The sequence below is a fragment of the Cyprinodon tularosa genome, unplaced genomic scaffold (assembly GCF_016077235.1).
Source record: "Cyprinodon tularosa strain WSP-4 unplaced genomic scaffold, ASM1607723v1 ctg618, whole genome shotgun sequence".
Lineage (NCBI taxonomy): Eukaryota > Metazoa > Chordata > Actinopteri > Cyprinodontiformes > Cyprinodontidae > Cyprinodon > Cyprinodon tularosa.
Genome location: NW_024039361.1, coordinates 320,444 through 340,657, shown reverse-complemented (window position 1 = coordinate 340,657; position 20,214 = coordinate 320,444). Strand labels below are relative to the sequence as shown.

The 20,214-nt window shown below is 44.1% G+C and overlaps 1 protein-coding gene across 1 annotated transcript; it reads right to left on the bottom strand.

Annotated features, from left to right (window-relative positions):
* Positions 1-945: 945 nt before the first annotated feature.
* pycard (PYD and CARD domain containing) lies at positions 946-19,389 on the bottom strand. Its single transcript, XM_038307649.1, has 5 exons — positions 19,032-19,389; positions 11,475-11,623; positions 6,868-7,114; positions 6,243-6,296; positions 946-1,300 (listed from the first exon to the last, which is right to left on the bottom strand). Exons 1-5 carry the CDS (start codon positions 19,282-19,284, stop codon positions 1,041-1,043), a joined length of 963 nt encoding a protein of 320 aa, XP_038163577.1. The 5' UTR covers positions 19,285-19,389; the 3' UTR covers positions 946-1,040.
* Between the last annotated feature and the right edge of the window lie 825 nt (positions 19,390-20,214).

Genomic DNA, 20,214 nt, shown 5'->3' with positions numbered 1-20,214 from the left:
ATTCCTCTCAAAATCTGTTCTCACGTCTCCTGGTTATTCAACACATAAACATTATGAAGTATTATTCAAAGCGTTTCTCTCAGTGATCTTTTCAGGAAAAGAACCGGAGAGAAGCTTCAAGGTGGAAACACAGAGCTTTCCTCAACAGTCTTTAATTCTGATGAATGGAGGACGTAGCGTAGCCCCAGCAGTCATTGCCCTGGATCCATGCAAACCTTATGCTTTATCAAGCAGATGGGCTGTGACCGCTGCTCTGTCAGATGAGCATACCCCGTCAGACCAGCATACCTATAGTCAATACGTAAGAAGTCAGATTTGCCTTTATCCCTTTAGTTTTCTATGAAAAATAAACTTTAAACTACCTCAATGGGCGTGTTTCCCTTTAGTCATCCATCCATCCATTATCTGACACGCTTGTCCCAAATGGGGGGGCGAGGAGTGCTGGTGTCTATCTCCAGCCAATGGGCGAGAGGCGGGTCCATCCTGGACAAGTCTCCAGTCCATCGTAGAGCAACACAGAGACAAACAACCATTCATGCACACAATCACACCTAAGGAGATTCTAGAGAAGCCAATTAACCTAACAGTCATGTTTTTGGACTGAGGAAGCTGGAGTACCCGGAGAGAACCCACGCATGCTCAGGGAGAACATGCAGACTCAGGCAAAACAATATCAAACAATAAGAGAGAAATCCCCACCAGAAAAAGGCTGCAGAGTGTCACCAGAGGAGATCGCCAGCATCAGACTCCAAGCTGCCCTTCATTCATAAACTAGAAGCGACGGCTGGACCTCCAGCCTGAAGCTCCCAGGCTGAAGGACACGAAGCTTCACACACCTTCAATATCTGCAGGAAAGGTTCTGCTGAATGGAAACTATCAAGGACCTTCTGTCATGGATGTTCTTCATCTCTTACTCAAGGTTCAGGAAAATCCAAAACAAACAAGTCAGAAAAATGCTTTTATTTGATTTCAGGAAAATGAAGCTCAGAGAAATTAATTCTCATTCAAATTTCCATTGTTGTTCTTTAAAATGTTTAATTTCATTTTTTCATGAGATCATCAATCAGGGGGCGTTGTTGTTCCTTCAGGATGTCCAGGAATTTGTCTTTGACGTCTCTGCCGGCTCTCAGAGGGCCTCTGTAGATGGCTCTCATCTTGGCCTGGGACGTCCTTTCAGCGCTGATCTCATCATAAGTTTCAATCTGGATGACTTTGAATTTAAGGAGCTTGTCTAGAATGGGAGCAACGGAGCTCACTCTCTGGATCAGCTCGTCCATGTGTTTGTCCACGAAGTGCTCCTCTGAGGAGAAGAAACAGCAGACGTTATTTTTACACTACGATAATGAAACTCCGGTTTGAATGTCCTTTATTTACCATAGAATCTGAACCGGGTTTACACTGCCTAGATCCGGTTTAACTTTCAGAGTCAGCAAAACTATTGTCTTCATCTAAGCCTTCAACTTGGATGTTAGATCCAGTTCCAACCAGATTGTTTAAGGAGGTATTCCCTTTGATCTCCTCCTCCATTCTAGATGTGATTAATCTATCTCTGTTACAGGGATATGTACCTAAAGCTTTTAAGGTTGCTGGAATTAAACCTCTGCTTAAGAAACCGTCTCTTGACCCAGATGACTTGGTCAATTATAGACCTATATCCAATCTTCCTTTCTTATCCAAAATTCTTGAGAAAGTAGTTGCCAAACAAGTTTGCGATCACTTCCACCATAATGAACTTTTTGAAGAGTTTCAGTCTGGCTTTAGAGCTCATCATAGCACTGAAACAGCTCTGGTGAAAGTCACTAATGATATTCTCATGGCCTCAGATAATGGACTTGTATCTGTGCTCGTCCTGTTGGATCTTAGTGCTGCATTTGATACAGTTGACCATAATATTCTTTTAGAAAGACTTGAATATTTTGTTGGAATTAAAGGAACAGCTCTAGACTGGTTTAAATCTGATCTATCTGATCGAATTCAGTTTGTTCATGTTAATGACAGATCTTCAACACACTCAAAGGTTACCTGTGGAGTACCACAGGGATCAGTGCTAGGACCAATTCTCTTTACTTTATACATGCTCCCAATTGGTAGAGTTATTAGACAGCATGGGATTAATTTCCACTGTTATGCTGATGATACCCAGCTATATCTGTCTATAATCCAGATGAAGCTAACCCATTACATAGATTACAGGCATGTCTGAAGACATAAAAACCTGGATGACTCTTAACTTTCTCCATCCATCAATCCATCCATCCATTTTCTGACACACTTAATCCCATATGGGGTCACGAGGGGTGCTGTGTCTATCTCCAGCTGTCTACGGGCAAAAGGTGGTCCATCGCAGGATGCCAAAAATCAACAACATAAAATAAGGTTAAAGTGCCTCACAGATACTCCCAGCACAGAACCACAGACCTGGTGTTCCTCATCTAATCTGGTGTTCCTCATCTAATCTGGTGTTCCTCATCTAACCTGGTGTTCCTCATCTAACCTGGTGTTCCTCATCTAACCTGGTGTTCCTCATCTAATCTGGTGTTCCTCATCTAACCTGGTGTTCCTCATCTAATCTGGTATTCCTCATCTAACCTGGTGTTCCTCATCTAACCTGGTGTTCCTCATCTAATCTGGTGTTCCTCATCTAATCTGGTGTTCCTCATCTAATCTGGTGTTCCTCAACTAATCTGGTGTTCCTCATCTAACCTGGTGTTCCTCAACTAACCTGGTGTTCCTCATCTAACCTGGTGTTCCTCATCTAATCTGGTGTTCCTCATCTAACCTGGTGTTCCTCATCTAATCTGGTGTTCCTCATCTAACCTGGTGTTCCTCATCTAATCTGGTATTCCTCATCTAACCTGGTGTTCCTCATCTAATCTGGTATTCCTCATCTAACCTGGTGTTCCTCATCTAACCTGGTGTTCCTCATCTAACCTGGTGTTCCTCAACTAATCTGGTGTTCCTCATCTAACCTGGTGTTCCTCAACTAATCTGGTGTTCCTCATCTAACCTGGTGTTCCTCATCTACTCTGGTGTTCCTCATCTAACCTGGTGTTCCTCATCTAACCTGGTGTTCCTCATCTAACCTGGTGTTCCTCAACTAATCTGGTGTTCCTCATCTAATCTGGTATTCCTCATCTAACCTGGTGTTCCTCATCTAATCTGGTATTCCTCATCTAATCTGGTGTTCCTCATCTAACCTGGTGTTCCTCATCTAATCTGGTGTTCCTCATCTAATCTGGTATTCCTCATCTAACCTGGTGTTCCTCATCTAATCTGGTATTCCTCATCTAATCTGGTGTTCCTCATCTAACCTGGTGTTCCTCATCTAACCTGGTGTTCCTCAACTAATCTGGTGTTCCTCATCTAATATGGTATTCCTAATCTAACCTGGTGTTCCTCATCTAACCTGGTGTTCCTCATCTAACCTGGTGTTCCTCATCTAACCTGGTGTTCCTCAACTAATCTGGTGTTCCTCATCTAACCTGGTGTTCCTCAACTAATCTGGTGTTCCTCATCTAACCTGGTGTTCCTCATCTACTCTGGTGTTCCTCATCTAACCTGGTGTTCCTCAACTAATCTGGTGTTCCTCATCTAACCTGGTGTTCCTCAACTAATCTGGTATTCCTCATCTAACCTGGTGTTCCTCATCTAATCTGGTATTCCTCATCTAATCTGGTGTTCCTCATCTACTCTGGTGTTCCTCATCTAACCTGGTGTTCCTCAACTAATCTGGTGTTCCTCATCTAACCTGGTGTTCCTCAACTAATCTGGTATTCCTCATCTAACCTGGTGTTCCTCATCTAATCTGGTATTCCTCATCTAATCTGGTGTTCCTCATCTAACCTGGTGTTCCTCATCTAACCTGGTGTTCCTCATCTAATCTGGTGTTCCTCAACTAATCTGGTGTTCCTCATCTAATATGGTATTCCTAATCTAACCTGGTGTTCCTCATCTAACCTGGTGTTCCTCATCTAACCTGGTGTTCCTCATCTAACCTGGTGTTCCTCATCTAATATGGTATTCCTAATCTAACCTGGTGTTCCTCATCTAACCTGGTGTTCCTCATCTAACCTGGTGTTCCTCATCTAACCTGGTGTTCCTCATCTAATCTGGTATTCCTAATCTAACCTGGTATTCCTCATCTAACCTGGTGTTCCTCATCTAACCTGGTGTTCCTCATCTAATCTGGTGTTCCTCAACTAATCTGGTGTTCCTCATCTAACCTGGTGTTCCTCATCTAACCTGGTGTTCCTCAACTAATCTGGTGTTCCTCATCTAATATGGTATTCCTAATCTAACCTGGTGTTCCTCATCTAACCTGGTGTTCCTCATCTAACCTGGTGTTCCTCATCTAACCTGGTGTTCCTCATCTAATATGGTATTCCTAATCTAACCTGGTATTCCTCATCTAACCTGGTGTTCCTCATCTAATCTGGTGTTCCTCATCTAACCTGGTGTTCCTCAACTAATCTGGTGTTCCTCATCTAACCTGGTGTTCCTCATCTAACCTGGTGTTCCTCAACTAATCTGGTGTTCCTCATCTAACCTGGTGTTCCTCATCTACTCTGGTGTTCCTCATCTAACCTGGTGTTCCTCAACTAATCTGGTGTTCCTCATCTAACCTGGTATTCCTCATCTAACCTGGTGTTCCTCATCTAATCTGGTATTCCTCATCTAATCTGGTGTTCCTCATCTAACCTGGTGTTCCTCATCTAACCTGGTGTTCCTCAACTAATCTGGTGTTCCTCATCTAATCTGGTATTCCTCATCTAACCTGGTGTTCCTCATCTAATCTGGTATTCCTCATCTAATCTGGTGTTCCTCATCTAACCTGGTGTTCCTCATCTAACCTGGTGTTTCTCATCTAATCTGGTGTTCCTCATCTAATCTGGTGTTCCTCATCTAACCTGGTGTTCCTCATCTAATCTGGTGTTCCTCATCTAACCTGGTGTTCCTCATCTAATCTGGTGTTCCTCAACTAATCTGGTGTTCCTCATCTAACCTGGTGTTCCTCATCTAACCTGGTGTTCCTCGTCTAACCTGGTGTTCCTCATCTAACCTGGTGTTCCTCATCTAACCTGGTGTTCCTCATCTAACCTGGTGTTCCTCATCTAATCTGGTGTTCCTCAACTAATCTGGTGTTCCTCATCTAATCTGGTGTTCCTCATCTAATCTGGTGTTCCTCATCTAATCTGGTGTTCCTCATCTAACCTGGTGTTCCTCATCTAATCTGGTGTTCCTCATCTAATCTGGTGTTCCTCATCTAACCTGGTGTTCCTCATCTAATCTGGTGTTCCTCATCTAATCTGGTGTTCCTCATCTAATCTGGTGTTCCTCATCTAACCTGGTGTTCCTCATCTAACCTGGTGTTCCTCATCTAACCTGGTGTTCCTCATGTAATCTGGTGTTCCTCATCTAATCTGGTGTTCCTCATCTAATCTGGTGTTCCTCATCTAACCTGGTGTTCCTCATCTAATCTGGTGTTCCTCATCTAACCTGGTGTTCCTCATCTAATCTGGTGTTCCTCATCTAATATGGTATTCCTAATCTAACCTGGTGTTCCTCATCTAACCTGGTGTTCCTCAACTAATCTGGTGTTCCTCATCTAACCTGGTGTTCCTCGTCTAATCTGGTGTTCCTCATCTAATATGGTATTCCTAATCTAACCTGGTGTTCCTCATCTAACCTGGTGTTCCTCATCTAATCTGGTGTTCCTCATCTAATCTGGTGTTCCTCATCTAACCTGGTGTTCCTCATCTAATCTGGTGTTCCTCAACTAATCTGGTGTTCCTCATCTAACCTGGTGTTCCTCAACTAATCTGGTGTTCCTCATCTAACCTGGTGTTCCTCATCTAACCTGGTGTTCCTCATCTAACCTGGTGTTCCTCATCTAATCTGGTGTTCCTCATCTAACCTGGTGTTCCTCATCTAATCTGGTGTTCCTCATCTAATCTGGTGTTCCTCATCTAACCTGGTGTTCCTCGTCTAACCTGGTGTTCCTCATCTAATCTGGTGTTCCTAATCTAATCTGGTGTTCCTCATCTAATCTGGTATTCCTCATCTAATCTGGTGTTCCTCATCTAATCTGGTGTTCCTCATCTAATCTGGTGTTCCTCATCTAATCTGGTGTTCCTCATCTAACCTGGTGTTCCTCATCTAATCTGGTGTTCCTCATCTAATCTGGTGTTCCTCATCTAACCTGGTGTTCCTCATGCTTTGGATGAAGAAGCAGTAGAACTCACCATCTCCAGCAGAACCATCTGAGGACCATAATCCAGCCTTTTTTGCCTCTTCAACTGAAAAACAAACAAAGTAAAACATTTAATGGAAGCTTAGCTGAGTTTCAGACTGAGGTTCTCAGAGGTTGAAGTTAGAACCTCCAGCTCAGGTCTGCAGCTCATGGTGGATTAGATCTACTCAGGATTATTCTACAATCAGCAGAGATCAGGTTGAATATAAACGGAGCCTTTATGACGTCATTGTTTAAATTATCCTTCAAAGGAGGAGCAGAGTGTTCGGGACAGAGTTCAGTTTTTGGGTCTGATTCCTGCAGGAAGCTTCAGGGATGAAAGGACAGGAAGTCCTGACAGACAGCTGGAGCTCTGACTAAATAGAATAGAATAGAATTCAACTTTATTGTCACCAGATCCACAGTTGGCGGGTTGAAGGGAAACAGTGTGATCAGGTTAGAGAAGGGACACCCGGTTCGGGTCAGAGGTGAAAGTGAAAGTAAAAAATGTTTGAACTATAAATCAATTAAATCAGGTCAAATAAGATTAGAATAATCTGAGGGATTAACTAATTCTGGGATGTGATGAGGTGAGAGCAGGAGGATTAAATGGATCCAGATGTTGAGCAAATGTTTACCCAGATTGCTGGCAGCCTCTCCGCACCGGATCTCTGTGAGGATCTCGTGGGCCACAAGCAGAGCCTGCTTCTGGGTATAAACGGAGACCATCACATCTGAGACCACCAGGAAGTCTCGGTCCTCCACCTGGTTCATCTTCACCTCGCCGCGGTCCACTAACTCCGATCGGAACTTGTCAAAGTTGATCTTGGTCAGATTCTCCAGAACTTCCTTCAGAATCTTCTTGGCTGTTTTTGGAGCCATTTCCTATTAGAGCAGATGATCCAGATGATCCAGATGTTCTTCTGTCAGCCGCCGCAGTGCAGGCACTGGATATCAGACACTCTTTCCTCCGGGTGAGCCTCCGCTGCGCTCTGTGATCCGATGAAAGCCGCATTTCAAGTGCTCCCGTGTTGCAGACTTTACGGTAAACATGTCGCGCGGGAAAACTCGCCGTGTTCATTAATGAAGTTTTTTTTCTGTCACGATTCAAAACGTTCGTTTGATCTCTGAGTTTTTATCTCCTTTTAAATTCATTGCAGTGAGAAAATGCCTCTGGCCTCCAGATGTGTCCGAGTGAACCTTACAGATGTTTAAATGTTTGCAGAGGAAGATTTTAGAGTTTTACAGGAAATACGGTTTCAACGCCCAGGAAGCTCCTCCTCCATTTTCATTTGAAGCAACCAACTAACTAACTTCTCCACCATCTTCCTCATTCTGCAGGCTCATCTGCTCAACTTCAACTGTTACATAAATTCATACCAGAGTGTGTGTGTGTGTGTGTGTGTGGGGAGGGTTATCCTGCCGATTAAAACCCTTTTGCAGAAACAATAAACTTCATATTTTTTTACTCCAGTAAAAGTGTAAAAGTACCATCTATAAAACTACTTAAACTATAAAAGTAAAATTATTGCAGGAAATAAAAATGTTAAAGCCAGAAGCTTTACTGCTCTACTCTATTAGAGGAACATTTTTCTACACTTCTAGATGATAACTTCTAGACTTCATTTTCTTAGTTTTATAACTAATGTTAACAGCGTCACATTTAACTTTGCATCATCTTGAAAACTATTTATTTATTATGTGGTGAGCAACAGGTTGGGGCAGCACCGAGTCCAATCATAAAGGAATTAATTGTCTAATTAATTCTATGAAACTACATATTTTGATGGTTTTTATTTTATAAATACCAACAGGCCGTAATGAAAATGAGCTTAAATAAAAACAAAACCAATGAGTCTATTTTTAAAATGTAAGGAAGTAAAACGTTGTCTAAAAGTTAATTAGTCCATTAAAGTACAGATTTCTACTTCAGTACAGTAACAAAGTATTTGTACTTTGTTAGTTGGCGCCGCTGCAGCTGCAGAGGTCAAACTCTACATGCAGCATTCGCTGTAAGCAGACAGTAAAGCAGTGGCTGATGAAACAGAAGGAGTGTCTCAGAGGTCACGTGATCAGTTGCTTTTTACAGGAAATGTACGCAATGTTCTGCATGTTGACTCATTTACTGTGGAAATGTGGGCGGGGCCATACATCCTGAACACATCTGGCTGTAACCAGACAGAAAGCAACACAAAGAGAAGCTGAAGACTTTCGATGCTACATTTCTGACATTCAACAGCTTTATTATTTCACTTTTAACTCTTCATGCCATCAAACAGCTTCTTATAGAAACTTTGACTTCCGTTGGTTTGGATTTAATCCAGGTTATTTTTGTTTTATTAAACTGTAGGAGCTTCATGTTTGCCTTTAAAATCATTAATAAACCAGTAATAAATGAGAACAGAACCATTCAAGTTTTCAACACTAAAAACAAGACCGACACGTCTTCTCCAAGTCCGAGGCAGGTAGAGGGTTGGCTTTCAGAGGCCGGATGGGGGGGATGACCCGGTCTACCTGGACCGGTCTGTGAAAATAATGAGGGTGGAAGAGCTTTGGCTGTGGAGCCAAACAGATCCAGCCTTCTCCGACTTTCACCTCCTGTACGCTCTGTCACCTAGCAACCGTTACAGTTGACGCTCAAAGCAGGCAAAGAATGGATGCTGAGCTTCTCGACGCTCTTCTGGGTGATAATAGCATTTCTGAGGAGCTTCGGCAGCAGTACCGTCACCTCAGACATCAGAGTTATTGTCACGGTTCTGCCTTCTGTTTAAGTTTTGTTAAAGTTAGGCTCTGTGTGTGTCTGCGCCTTGAAGCTTTCTCTCTACCGTTCTTTTTCCTGAAAAGATATCATCGCTCAGGACAAACTCTTTAAATAACACTTCATAATTTATATTTATTAAATAACCAGGAGACGTGACAACAGATTCGGATAGAAATTACTATCTAACTCACCCCCCACGGAAAAAAAAACAAAAAAAAAACAAGGAGCAGCTTGGAGAAGCTTCACTGATCGTCTCTTTGAATCTCGTCTCTCTGCTTCAACCAGAGCAAATGAAACCGTCCCAGTTTCCTTTTCTTCAAACCTAGTTCCTATTGTAATAAAGTAAAACCGTCTCTCTGTGGTTTTCAGAGCATCCTGTGCAGGATGGTCATGAAGTCAGGCTCTAACCAGTCCCAGTGTAATGTGGGAAATAGGTTTAGGCCCCGTCCACACGAAGTCAAAACGAACACGAAACGCTAATATTTTCCAGAACGTTTGTCGTAAAGACGGAGACGTAAAATAAATGTGAGCGTCCACACGAATGCATGAAAACGCTGCAAAATGTATGCCAGGCCTGTAAGTGGCGCTGTGGTGCCAAAGCAAAAATAAGCGACGAAATGTTGGGCATGTGCACTAATATTTATACATGGTTGCCCTGCGGGTCCATTTTCGTGGTTAAGTGAAATTCAGGAGCTGAACTATGTCGTCGATATTGCTCTGTTATTCCTGGAGATATTCCAGAAGAAGAAGATTCTGTTGTAAGCCCGACAGCAGGGTGAGTAGCATTAGCAACGGCGCCATTGTTGTTGTGATACTGGTCGCGCATGCGTGTGTAGAGGCGACGCTATGACGCATGCGTGTAAAAAAAAATATGCGGTTAGGGCGTAAAGATGGAAACGCGAAAACGGCGTTTCGAAATCTTCCCACTCTGAAGGCTGAATAAAAAAAAGATCGTTTACAGACCCCCGAAACGCCGGCTTCGTATGGATGAGAGGCTGGTTTGGTGAAAAATGTGTGCGTTTAGGCCAGGGTTCGTCTTCGTGTGGACGGGGTCTTAATTTGTGGGGGAACTGGGAGAGAGGTGATAAAATCTGCACCCATCAGGATCTGCTGCCCTCAGCGGCTCTCTAGTCACTGCATTCGCTTTGATGGGGAAAAAATGGCAGATAATTGAGATGAAAAAGCCGCTGTGATCTGGGCTTTAGGAGACATACAATTTAGATCAAGCCTAGACTTACTGGCTAATTTTAAACTTGTTTAAACTTGTTTCCTTCTCATCTTACAGCTGCTGGTTTCTAGCCTCAGTGAGGTTTGTCTTTAGCGGCTCCTTATTACCCCCCAAACACCAGACGTCATGCAGAGGTCGGTTTTAAGGCTAAACGTGGTCGCTCCGTCATTGCCTCGATTTAGTCCAGAAATAGTTGCTGAACATTGGGCCGTTTGGTCCGTCTGACTTTGTCCCATCTTAATCCAATGATACACGTTAAAAAGACGTTGAAAACCCATTTTTTATGTTTTTGCAACGATCTGAAATTTACGGCATTTCACCTTTCAACCAATATGGACGCCGTTTGGACGTAAATAATATCGTCGTTTCCACCAAATGATGCTCGGTGGGAACCGTCATTATTAGTTCTCTGGAATCCCCTGTAACGCTGAAAACCTTTGAACATGCGGCTGTTTAGATCTGCTAAAACCTCTTTATTATCCCGTCTTAGACCCACACCTACTTCCTTACAAAAACAACCCTGCAAAGGGGAGTACCACAAGGCTCCGCTGTTGGATCTTTACTATCTTCTCTCTTCATGTGTTCATTAGGTTCAGTTCTGAGAAAATATTATCGCTATGCAGACGACTGTCGGATTTCTCGGCCATTAAATCCGCACGAGGTCGATCCAGCCTGTCTGCTGCCGTCATCACGTCCAAAGATGGAGGTCGTTTGAAAATGGTGCTGATGAGAACACAGAACAGAAGGATTCCTGACGTCATCCGTTTCTCTCTGACAGAGAAGGAAAATGACTTTGTTTGAAAATGAAGGAGTTAAAATATACGCAGCTTTAAATCTGTATCACCTCCTCTTCAAAAATAGAAACTTAGTATTTGAATAAAACAGACTTTAAGGAGTAGGTTCTTATTGATCTGATTAGATTTCATGTTTCTGTATTTTCACTTTGGAAGAATGTTTATCATGTATTTGTGAGGACCAATAATCACAGAAATGTTCGTCCGATATTCGGTTATAAACAAATAATTAATGCTGGAAACACTTCAGATGTTTTACACAGAAGGAAGTCGGGTTTAAAATGCAGCTTAGCCTCTTCCTGATTTTTAACAACCGGTTGTTTTAAAAAGGAAAAATATGAGGACGTTAAAATGAGGCGTTCACCAATCTGTCTGGAACATCTAAGACCTCCCACAGCTGCAGACTCATCTGGTGAATCTCTGCTGACGTTGATCTGAAAGGACGGATTCTGCCTGCAGAACCCGTCCGTCCAGGTGATGGAGCGTCGACTGCATCTGCAGCACCCGCCCTGGAAACGAGCAGGAGGGGTCAGAGGTCATCGGATCTACAGACAGCAGCCGTCCAGGATGCTGATGCTGAAGAGCGGCGCTGAAGAAACTCTGAGGAACTGCTGATCATGAACACGTTAAAAACCAGAGCAGATGAGACGCTTTATGACATCATGTTTATTTATTACAGCAGAAGGAAGTGATTTGTTTCATGGAGGCCTCCTCTTCCAGGAGGCCGGGTGGAAGGACCAGGACACGCTGGGACTATGTCTCTGACCTGGATGGATGGATGGATGGATGGATGATGGATGGATGGATGATGGATGGATGGATGATGGATGATGGATGATGGATGGATGGATGGATGATGGATGGATGATGGATGGATGGATGGATGGATGGATGATGGATGGATGATGGATGGATGGATGATGGATGGATGATGGATGGATGATGGATGGATGGATGATGGATGGATGGATGATGGATGGATGATGGATGGATGATGGATGGATGGATGATGGATGGATGGATGGATGGATGATGGATGGATGATGGATGGATGGATGATGGATGGATGATGGATGGATGGATGATGGATGGATGATGGATGATGGATGGATGGATGGATGGATGGATGGATGGATGATGGATGGATGATGGATGGATGGATGATGGATGGATGGATGATGGATGGATGATGGATGGATGATGGATGGATGGATGATGGATGGATGGATGGATGGATGATGGATGGATGATGGATGGATGGATGATGGATGGATGATGGATGGATGGATGATGGATGGATGATGGATGGATGGATGATGGATGGATGGATGATGGATGGATGGATGGATGATTGAAGGATGGATGATGGATGGATGGATGATGGATGGATGATGGATGGATGGATGGATGATGGATGGATGATGGATGGATGATGGATGGATGGATGGATGGATGGATGATGGATGGATGGATGATGGATGGATGGATGGATGATGGATGGATGGATGGATGGATGGATGGATGGATGGATGGATGGAAGGATGGAAGGATGATGGATGGATGGATGGATGGATGGATGATGGATGGATGGCTGGATGATGGATGAAAGATGGATGGATGATGGATGGATGATGGATGGATGGATGAAAGATGGATGGATGATGGATGGATGATGGATGGATGATGGATGGATGATGGATGGATGATGGATGGATGATGGATGGATGGATGATGGATGGATGGATGATGGATGGATGATGGATGGATGGATGGATGGATGGATGATGGATGGATGATGGATGATGGATGGATGATGGATGGATGATGGATGGATGGATGGATGGATGATGGATGGATGGATGATGGATGGATGATGGATGGATGATGGATGGATGATGGATGGATGGATGATGGATGGATGATGGATGGATGGAGGATGGATGGATGATGGATGGATGGATGGATGGATGGATGGATGATGGATGGATGGATGGATGATGGATGGATGATGGATGGATGATGGATGGATGGATGATGGATGGATGGATGATGGATGGATGGATGATGGATGGATGGATGGATGATGGATGGATGATGGATGGATGGATGGATGGATGGATGATGGATGGATGATGGATGGATGGATGGATGGATGGATGGATGGATGGATGGATGGATGGATGATGGATGGATGGCTGGATGGATGGATGATGGATGGATGGATGATGGATGATGGATGGATGATGGATGGATGGATGGATGGATGGATGATGGATGGATGGATGGATGGATGATGGATGGATGATGGATGGATGATGGATGGATGGATGATGGATGGATGATGGATGGATGATGGATGATGGATGGATGATGGATGGATGGATGGATGGATGGATGGATGGATGGATGATGGATGGATGGATGATGGATGGATGATGGATGGATGATGGATGGATGGATGATGGATGGATGGATGATGGATGGATGGATGATGGATGGATGGATGGATGATGGATGGATGATGGATGGATGATGGATGGATGGATGATGGATGGATGGATGATGGATGGATGGATGATGGATGGATGGATGGATGGATGGATGATGGATGGATGGATGGATGGATGGATGATGGATGGATGGATGGATGATGGATGGATGATGGATGGAAGATGGATGGATAGATGGATGGATGATGGATGGATGGCTGGATGGATGATGGATGGATGGATGATGGATGGATGATGGATGGATGATGGATGGATGATGGATGGATGATGGATGGATGATGGATGGATGGATGATGGATGGATGGATGGATGGATGGATGGATGATGGATGGATGGATGGATGGATGGATGGATGATGGATGGATGATGGATGGATGATGGATGGATGATGGATGGATGGATGGATGGATGGATGATGGATGGATGGATGGATGGATGATGGATGGATGATGGATGGATGATGGATGGATGGATGATGGATGGATGATGGATGGATGGATGATGGATGGATGATGGATGGATGATGGATGGATGGATGGATGGATGATGGATGGATGGATGGATGATGGATGGATGGATGGATGGATGGATGGATGGATGGATGGATGATGGATGGATGATGGATGGATGATGGATGGATGATGGATGATGGATGGATGGATGGATGGATGATGGATGGATGGATGATGGATGGATGGATGGATGATGGATGGATGATGGATGGATGGATGATGGATGGATGGATGATGGATGGATGATGGATGATGGATGGATGGATGATGGATGGATGATGGATGGATGGATGGATGATGGATGGATGATGGATGGATGGATGATGGATGGATGGATGGATGGATGATGGATGGATGATGGATGGATGATGGATGGATGGATGATGGATGAATGATGGATGGATGGATGATGGATGGATGGATGATGGATGGATGGATGGATGATGAATGGATGGATGGATGGATGATGGATGGATGGATGGATGGATGAAAGATGGATGATGGATGGATGGCTGGATGGATGAAAGATGGATGGATGATGGATGAAAGATGGATGATGGATGGATGGATGGATGGATGATGGATGGCTGGATGGATGGATGATGGATGGATGGATGATGGATGGATGATGGATGGATGGATGATGGATGAAAGATGGATGGATGATGGATGAAAGATGGATGATGGATGGATGGATGGATGGATGGATGGATGGATGATGGATGGATGGATGATGGATGATGGATGATGGATGGATGATGGATGGATGGATGATGGATGATGGATGGATGGATGATGGATGGATGATGGATGGATGGATGATGGATGGATGATGGATGGATGGATGATGGATGATGGATGGATGGATGATGGATGGATGATGGATGATGGATGGATGGATGGATGATGGATGGATGGATGGATGGATGGATGGATGGATGGATGATGGATGATGGATGGATGGATGATGGATGGATGGATGGATGATGGATGGATGGGTGGATGATGGATGGATGGATGGATGGATGATGGATGGATGGATGGATGGATGGATGGATGATGGATGGATGGATGGATGATGGATGGATGGATGGATGGATGGATGATGGATGATGGATGGATGATGGATGGATGGATGGATGGATGGATGGATGATGGATGGATGGATGGATGGATGGATGGATGATGGATGGATGGATGGATGATGGATGGATGGATGGATGGATGGATGATGGATGGATGGATGGATGATGGATGGATGGATGGATGGATGATGGATGGATGGATGGATGGATGATGGATGGATGGATGGATGGATGGATGATGGATGGATGATGGATGGATGATGGATGGATGGATGATGGATGGATGGATGGATGGATGATGGATGGATGGATGATGGATGGATGGATGATGGATGATGGATGGATGGATGGATGATGGATGGATGGATGGATGATGGATGGATGATGGATGGATGGATGATGGATGGATGATGGATGGATGATGGATGGATGGATGATGGATGGATGATGGATGGATGGATGATGGATGATGGATGGATGATGGATGGATGGATGATGGATGGATGGATGATGGATGGATGGATGATGGATGGATGATGGATGATGGATGGATGGATGATGGATGGATGATGGATGGATGGATGATGGATGGATGGATGGATGATGGATGGATGGATGGATGGATGATGGATGGATGGATGGATGGATGGATGATGGATGGATGGATGATGGATGGATGGATGGATGGATGATGGATGATGGATGGATGATGGATGGATGGATAGATGGATGATGGATGGATGGATGGATGGATGATGGATGGATGGATGATGGATGATGGATGATGGATGATGGATGATGGATGATGGATGGATGGATGATGGATGGATGATGGATGGATGGATGGATGGATGGATGGATGATGGATGGATGGATGATGGATGGATGATGGATGGATGGATGGATGGATGGATGGATGGATGATGGATGGATGGATGGATGGATGGATGATGGATGGATGGATGGATGGATGGATGATGGATGGATGATGGATGGATGGATGGATGGATGATGGATGGATGGATGGATGGATGGATGGATGGTGGATGGATGGATGGATGGATGATGGATGGATGGATGGATGGATGGATGATGGATGGATGGATGGATGGATGATGGATGGATGATGGATGGATGGATGGATGATGGATGGATGGATGGATGGATGATGGATGGATGGATGGATGGATGATGGATGGATTAATGGATTTGAGGCGATTTCTCCGTCTTCAGTTCTGCTGCTGCAAAAACAAATAAATTCTTTCAAAGTTTAGTTTAAATGTCTTATTTTGTAATAAACACATGTCAGTTACTCACCGTCTGTCATCATCCTCTCATCTCCTTTACTGTAAAACAAATCAGAAGAAATGAAGTTAAAATCTGTCGCCATAAATCAGTAAAACTTAGAAGCAACATTTAGTGGAAATATGTCGGTCTTCCTGAACTGTGCGTCTGATCGCTCCGACATCATCTGTCCAAAGAGCAAATATTCCTGAAGCTTAAAGCTACAGTGTGTAACTGTTAGCGACATCTAGCGGTCAGACTACAGACCGCAGCAACATGAACATCTCCCCCCCAACAGTACGGCGAGCGTTACGGGACAAAATGTCTTCCACGACGTCCGCATCACCTACCTTCTCAAGTGATGAGGTTTGTTTACATAGATAATTTTACAGATAGTATTTCATTAGTCTGTGTAGGGTATAGATTTCATGTAGACTTAAGATAATAAATATACCCGTTATTTTTTCTACATCGTTGTGACGTTTTGGCGATCTCGCAATCGCTAGTTTGTTGGCTCTGCGCTGCCGTAGTGCAAAGATGTCTGCCTCCATGGCTGCGAGACCCGCTCCTATGTAATTATAAATAACGAATTCTAAGGCAACGCAAATATTATGGTTAAAAGGCTGAGCTCATAGGTGATGATAAATAATATTATGTATAATATATTACATTTATGACTTTATATCCCTGTAATTATTACACACTGTAGCTTTAAAGCTACAGTGTGTAATAATTACAGGGATATAAATTCAGAAATTTAATATATTATACATAACTATGTTATTTATCATCACCTATGAGCTCAGCCTTTTAACCATAATATTTGCGTTGCCTTAGAATTCGTTATTTATAATTACATAGGAGCGGGTCTCGCAGCCATGGAGGCTGACATCTTTGCACTACGGCAGCGCAGAGCCAACAAACTAGCGATTGTGAGATCGCCCATTACGCTCGAAAATAACTACGGCAAGTTGAGAGAGATTAACTGAGATGGTACTGAACAGTAGATGGCAGTATTATGCCTGAGAAGCGTTTAGTCTGCCTGAAACCAAAGAAGAAGAAGAAGCAGGTATACTGCGCCTCAGTAACAAGAAAGGTGAACAAGGCGGCAGGCGTGAGTGACTTTGCAAACTGTTCAGACGAATGGAGGATCATGCCGACTCTGTATCACAACGAAAAGCGGCGGACACCGAACCCCCGTCATCTAAGAAGCGGAAACACGACGAGAATAAACGCAAGCGTGAGAAGAAACGGCAAAAAACACGGATCAACATTGGCACGGCATTTCCACGATGGAAGTCACTGATGGAGGAAAAAGGTTTTCAAAGTGACGCTCAAGTTGCCAGTTTTCTCTTGGACAGGTAATTAATCCTACACACACAATTGTCTAATATCACTGCAGTTTTTGGAGTACAGGATGCTCAGACCTGTCTAAAACAATAACATGCTGCGTGATGATGCTGTTACTCTCCAGTATACTTATTCAGCAACGTCCCTGACGTTTCACAGGTAATGATTCAGTAATTTTCTGTAAAATAATTTTCTGGATATATACCTCGGTTACTTCTCTCCAGCTCCTTTGGAGATCTTCAAGCCTTTCCTCCTCTGCTCTCACCCCGCTGGCTCCCCTCTCTCGCCTGGCCCCAGCTGCACGCCCACCCCGCCCTCTCTGCCCTCTTCCTCTCCCTCTTCCTCGCGTTGTAACCCCCGTGCCACAAACAAGACTTGGACTCTGTAAACGGGGAACATATATTCTTCCAGCGAACACAATCTCGCTGTTAAACTAATGACTACAATTCCTTCGTCTGTTTATATCACCATGCAAAGCAGCTCACCAAGACGTCACAACGACGTAGAAAAAATAACGGGTATATTTATTATCTTAAGTCTACATGAAATCTATACCCTACACAGACTAATGAAATACTATCTGTAAAATTATCTATGTAAACAAACCTCATCACTTGAGAAGGTAGGTGATGCGGACGTCGTGGAAGACATTTTGTCCCGTAACGCTCGCCGTACTGTTGGGGGGGAGAAGCGGTGGGGGGGAGATGTTCATGTTGCTGCGGTCTGCAGTCTGACCGCTAGATGTCGCTGAAAATTACACACTGTAGCTTTAAGGAATATTAAGCATCAGGAATATTTTCTGATGCTTAATATAAAAAACACAACCAATGCTTGGAAAAAAAATTATTTTTCGATCTAAATCTTTTCTGGACGTCATAAAATCTGAAGATTTTGATCAAAAACAGTTTTATTTTAATTTGTTTGTTCAAATGATGCAGAAACCATGGAGCCCAAACTAAACTAAACCTGAAGGTGCCTCCAACCCTGCAGAGCAAAGCTCCTCAGATCCAGTCCAGCAGGTCCTCCACCTCCATGGTGACCCTCTGCTTCCACACCTGGATCTCCTCCTCAGCCTGCAGCTTCTGCACAGTTCTGACATTATCGGACTCAGGTGTTGAAGCAGAGACACCTTTAAGAGCTGCAGGACTGAGACCTTCTCTCTGCTCTGGAGCTTCTCCTCCTCCTCCTCCTCCTCCTCCTCCTCCTCCTCCTCCTCCTCCTCCTCCTCCTCCTCCTCCTCCTCCTCCTCCTCCTCCTCCTCCTCCTCCTCCTCCTCACCGAGTCTGTCTGCCTCCTGGATGCAGCGGATCTCCCTCAGGATCTCCTCGGTGACTCCCACTGCCTTCTCCTCGGTGAAAGTGGACACCAGCACGTCCACGACCTCCAGGCGGCTCTTGCCCTCCACCCTGCAGCGTCGGACCCGCGGCTCCTCGCGGCGATCCAGCAGAGCGTAGCGGAACTTGTCAAAGTTTTCTGCGGACAGGTCCTCCAGGGAGTCCAGCAGCAGCATCTTGATGCTCTTCGGAGGCATTTCTCTGACAACAGGAGCTGCAGAAACCGAAAGCAACGCAGCGAAGCAGGTGTGGTGAGAAGGTCGGTAACCCCGACAGGAACGGCCTCAGCGGGAGCGCGCACAGAGTAGGGAGCGCACAGAGAGAAGGAAGAGCCGCTGGAGTCTCTCCGCCTCAGATCCAACCCTCTGAACCGGAGAAAGATAAATGTTTTTATTTTATTCTTCATTTCTCAGCAGAATATCAGCGGTGATTAAAAAAGAATTCTTCAAAACAGGAAGCTGACTGAAAACCAGCGGATCTTTCTTCTTAAATATAAAAATATAATATAACAGTGGCACGGGAAGGGGGGTGCTGCGGGGGCTGCAGCCTCCCTCGTCATAGCATCAGCCCCCCATGGTGGGGGGCTGTGGAGTAACATAATATTGTACTTAAAAACATGAAATTATTTATGTATTTATTTTTTAAAAGACTGTGTTTGATATGGGATTAAAATGATGGGCTGTGTATAAGATATAAACTAATGATTCATTATTTTAATATTTCATAAAAAACTAGGCTACTCCCCCGGAAGCTTCCGCCACCTCACATTCGTTCAGGCATGGCTAGCAATAGGCAGCAGAAACGTATTTCTGACTATTTCGAGGTAAGAAATGGTTTTAATTCCCCTATACTGCCGCCGAGCATTTATTTAGCGTTATTTATTTCTTATTTATTTCTATATGCTGTGCCTATTCGTCTTAGTCCTGTGGCTGAAGAAGTCTACGCTAGAATAAGGCTGCATATCACTAAATATTATGTCTGTATTAAGCTAATTAGTGATAAAATATGAAATTTGTTTGTTTTTTTTGTGTGTTTTTTGTTTCAGATATGAAATCATTCCTCATATCCGTAGTCGAATGGACTTTCAAGACGTTCAATGCTCAGTTTAGGCTATATTTAGGCCATGT

What these genes read in the sequence shown, in the direction of transcription:
- pycard (XM_038307649.1), bottom strand. Translation starts at nt 19,284, where the DNA reads ATGCCTCCGAAGAGCATCAAGATGCTGCTGCTGGACTCCCTGGAGGAC. An exon ending in AGAGGCTGCCAGCAATCTGG is followed by an intron (nt 6,297 to 6,867) that starts GTAAACATTTGC and finishes TTTGTTTTTCAG; the next exon opens with TTGAAGAGGCAAAAAAGGCT. An exon ending in AGATGGTTCTGCTGGAGATG is followed by an intron (nt 1,301 to 6,242) that starts GTGAGTTCTACT and finishes TCTTCTCCTCAG; the next exon opens with AGGAGCACTTCGTGGACAAA.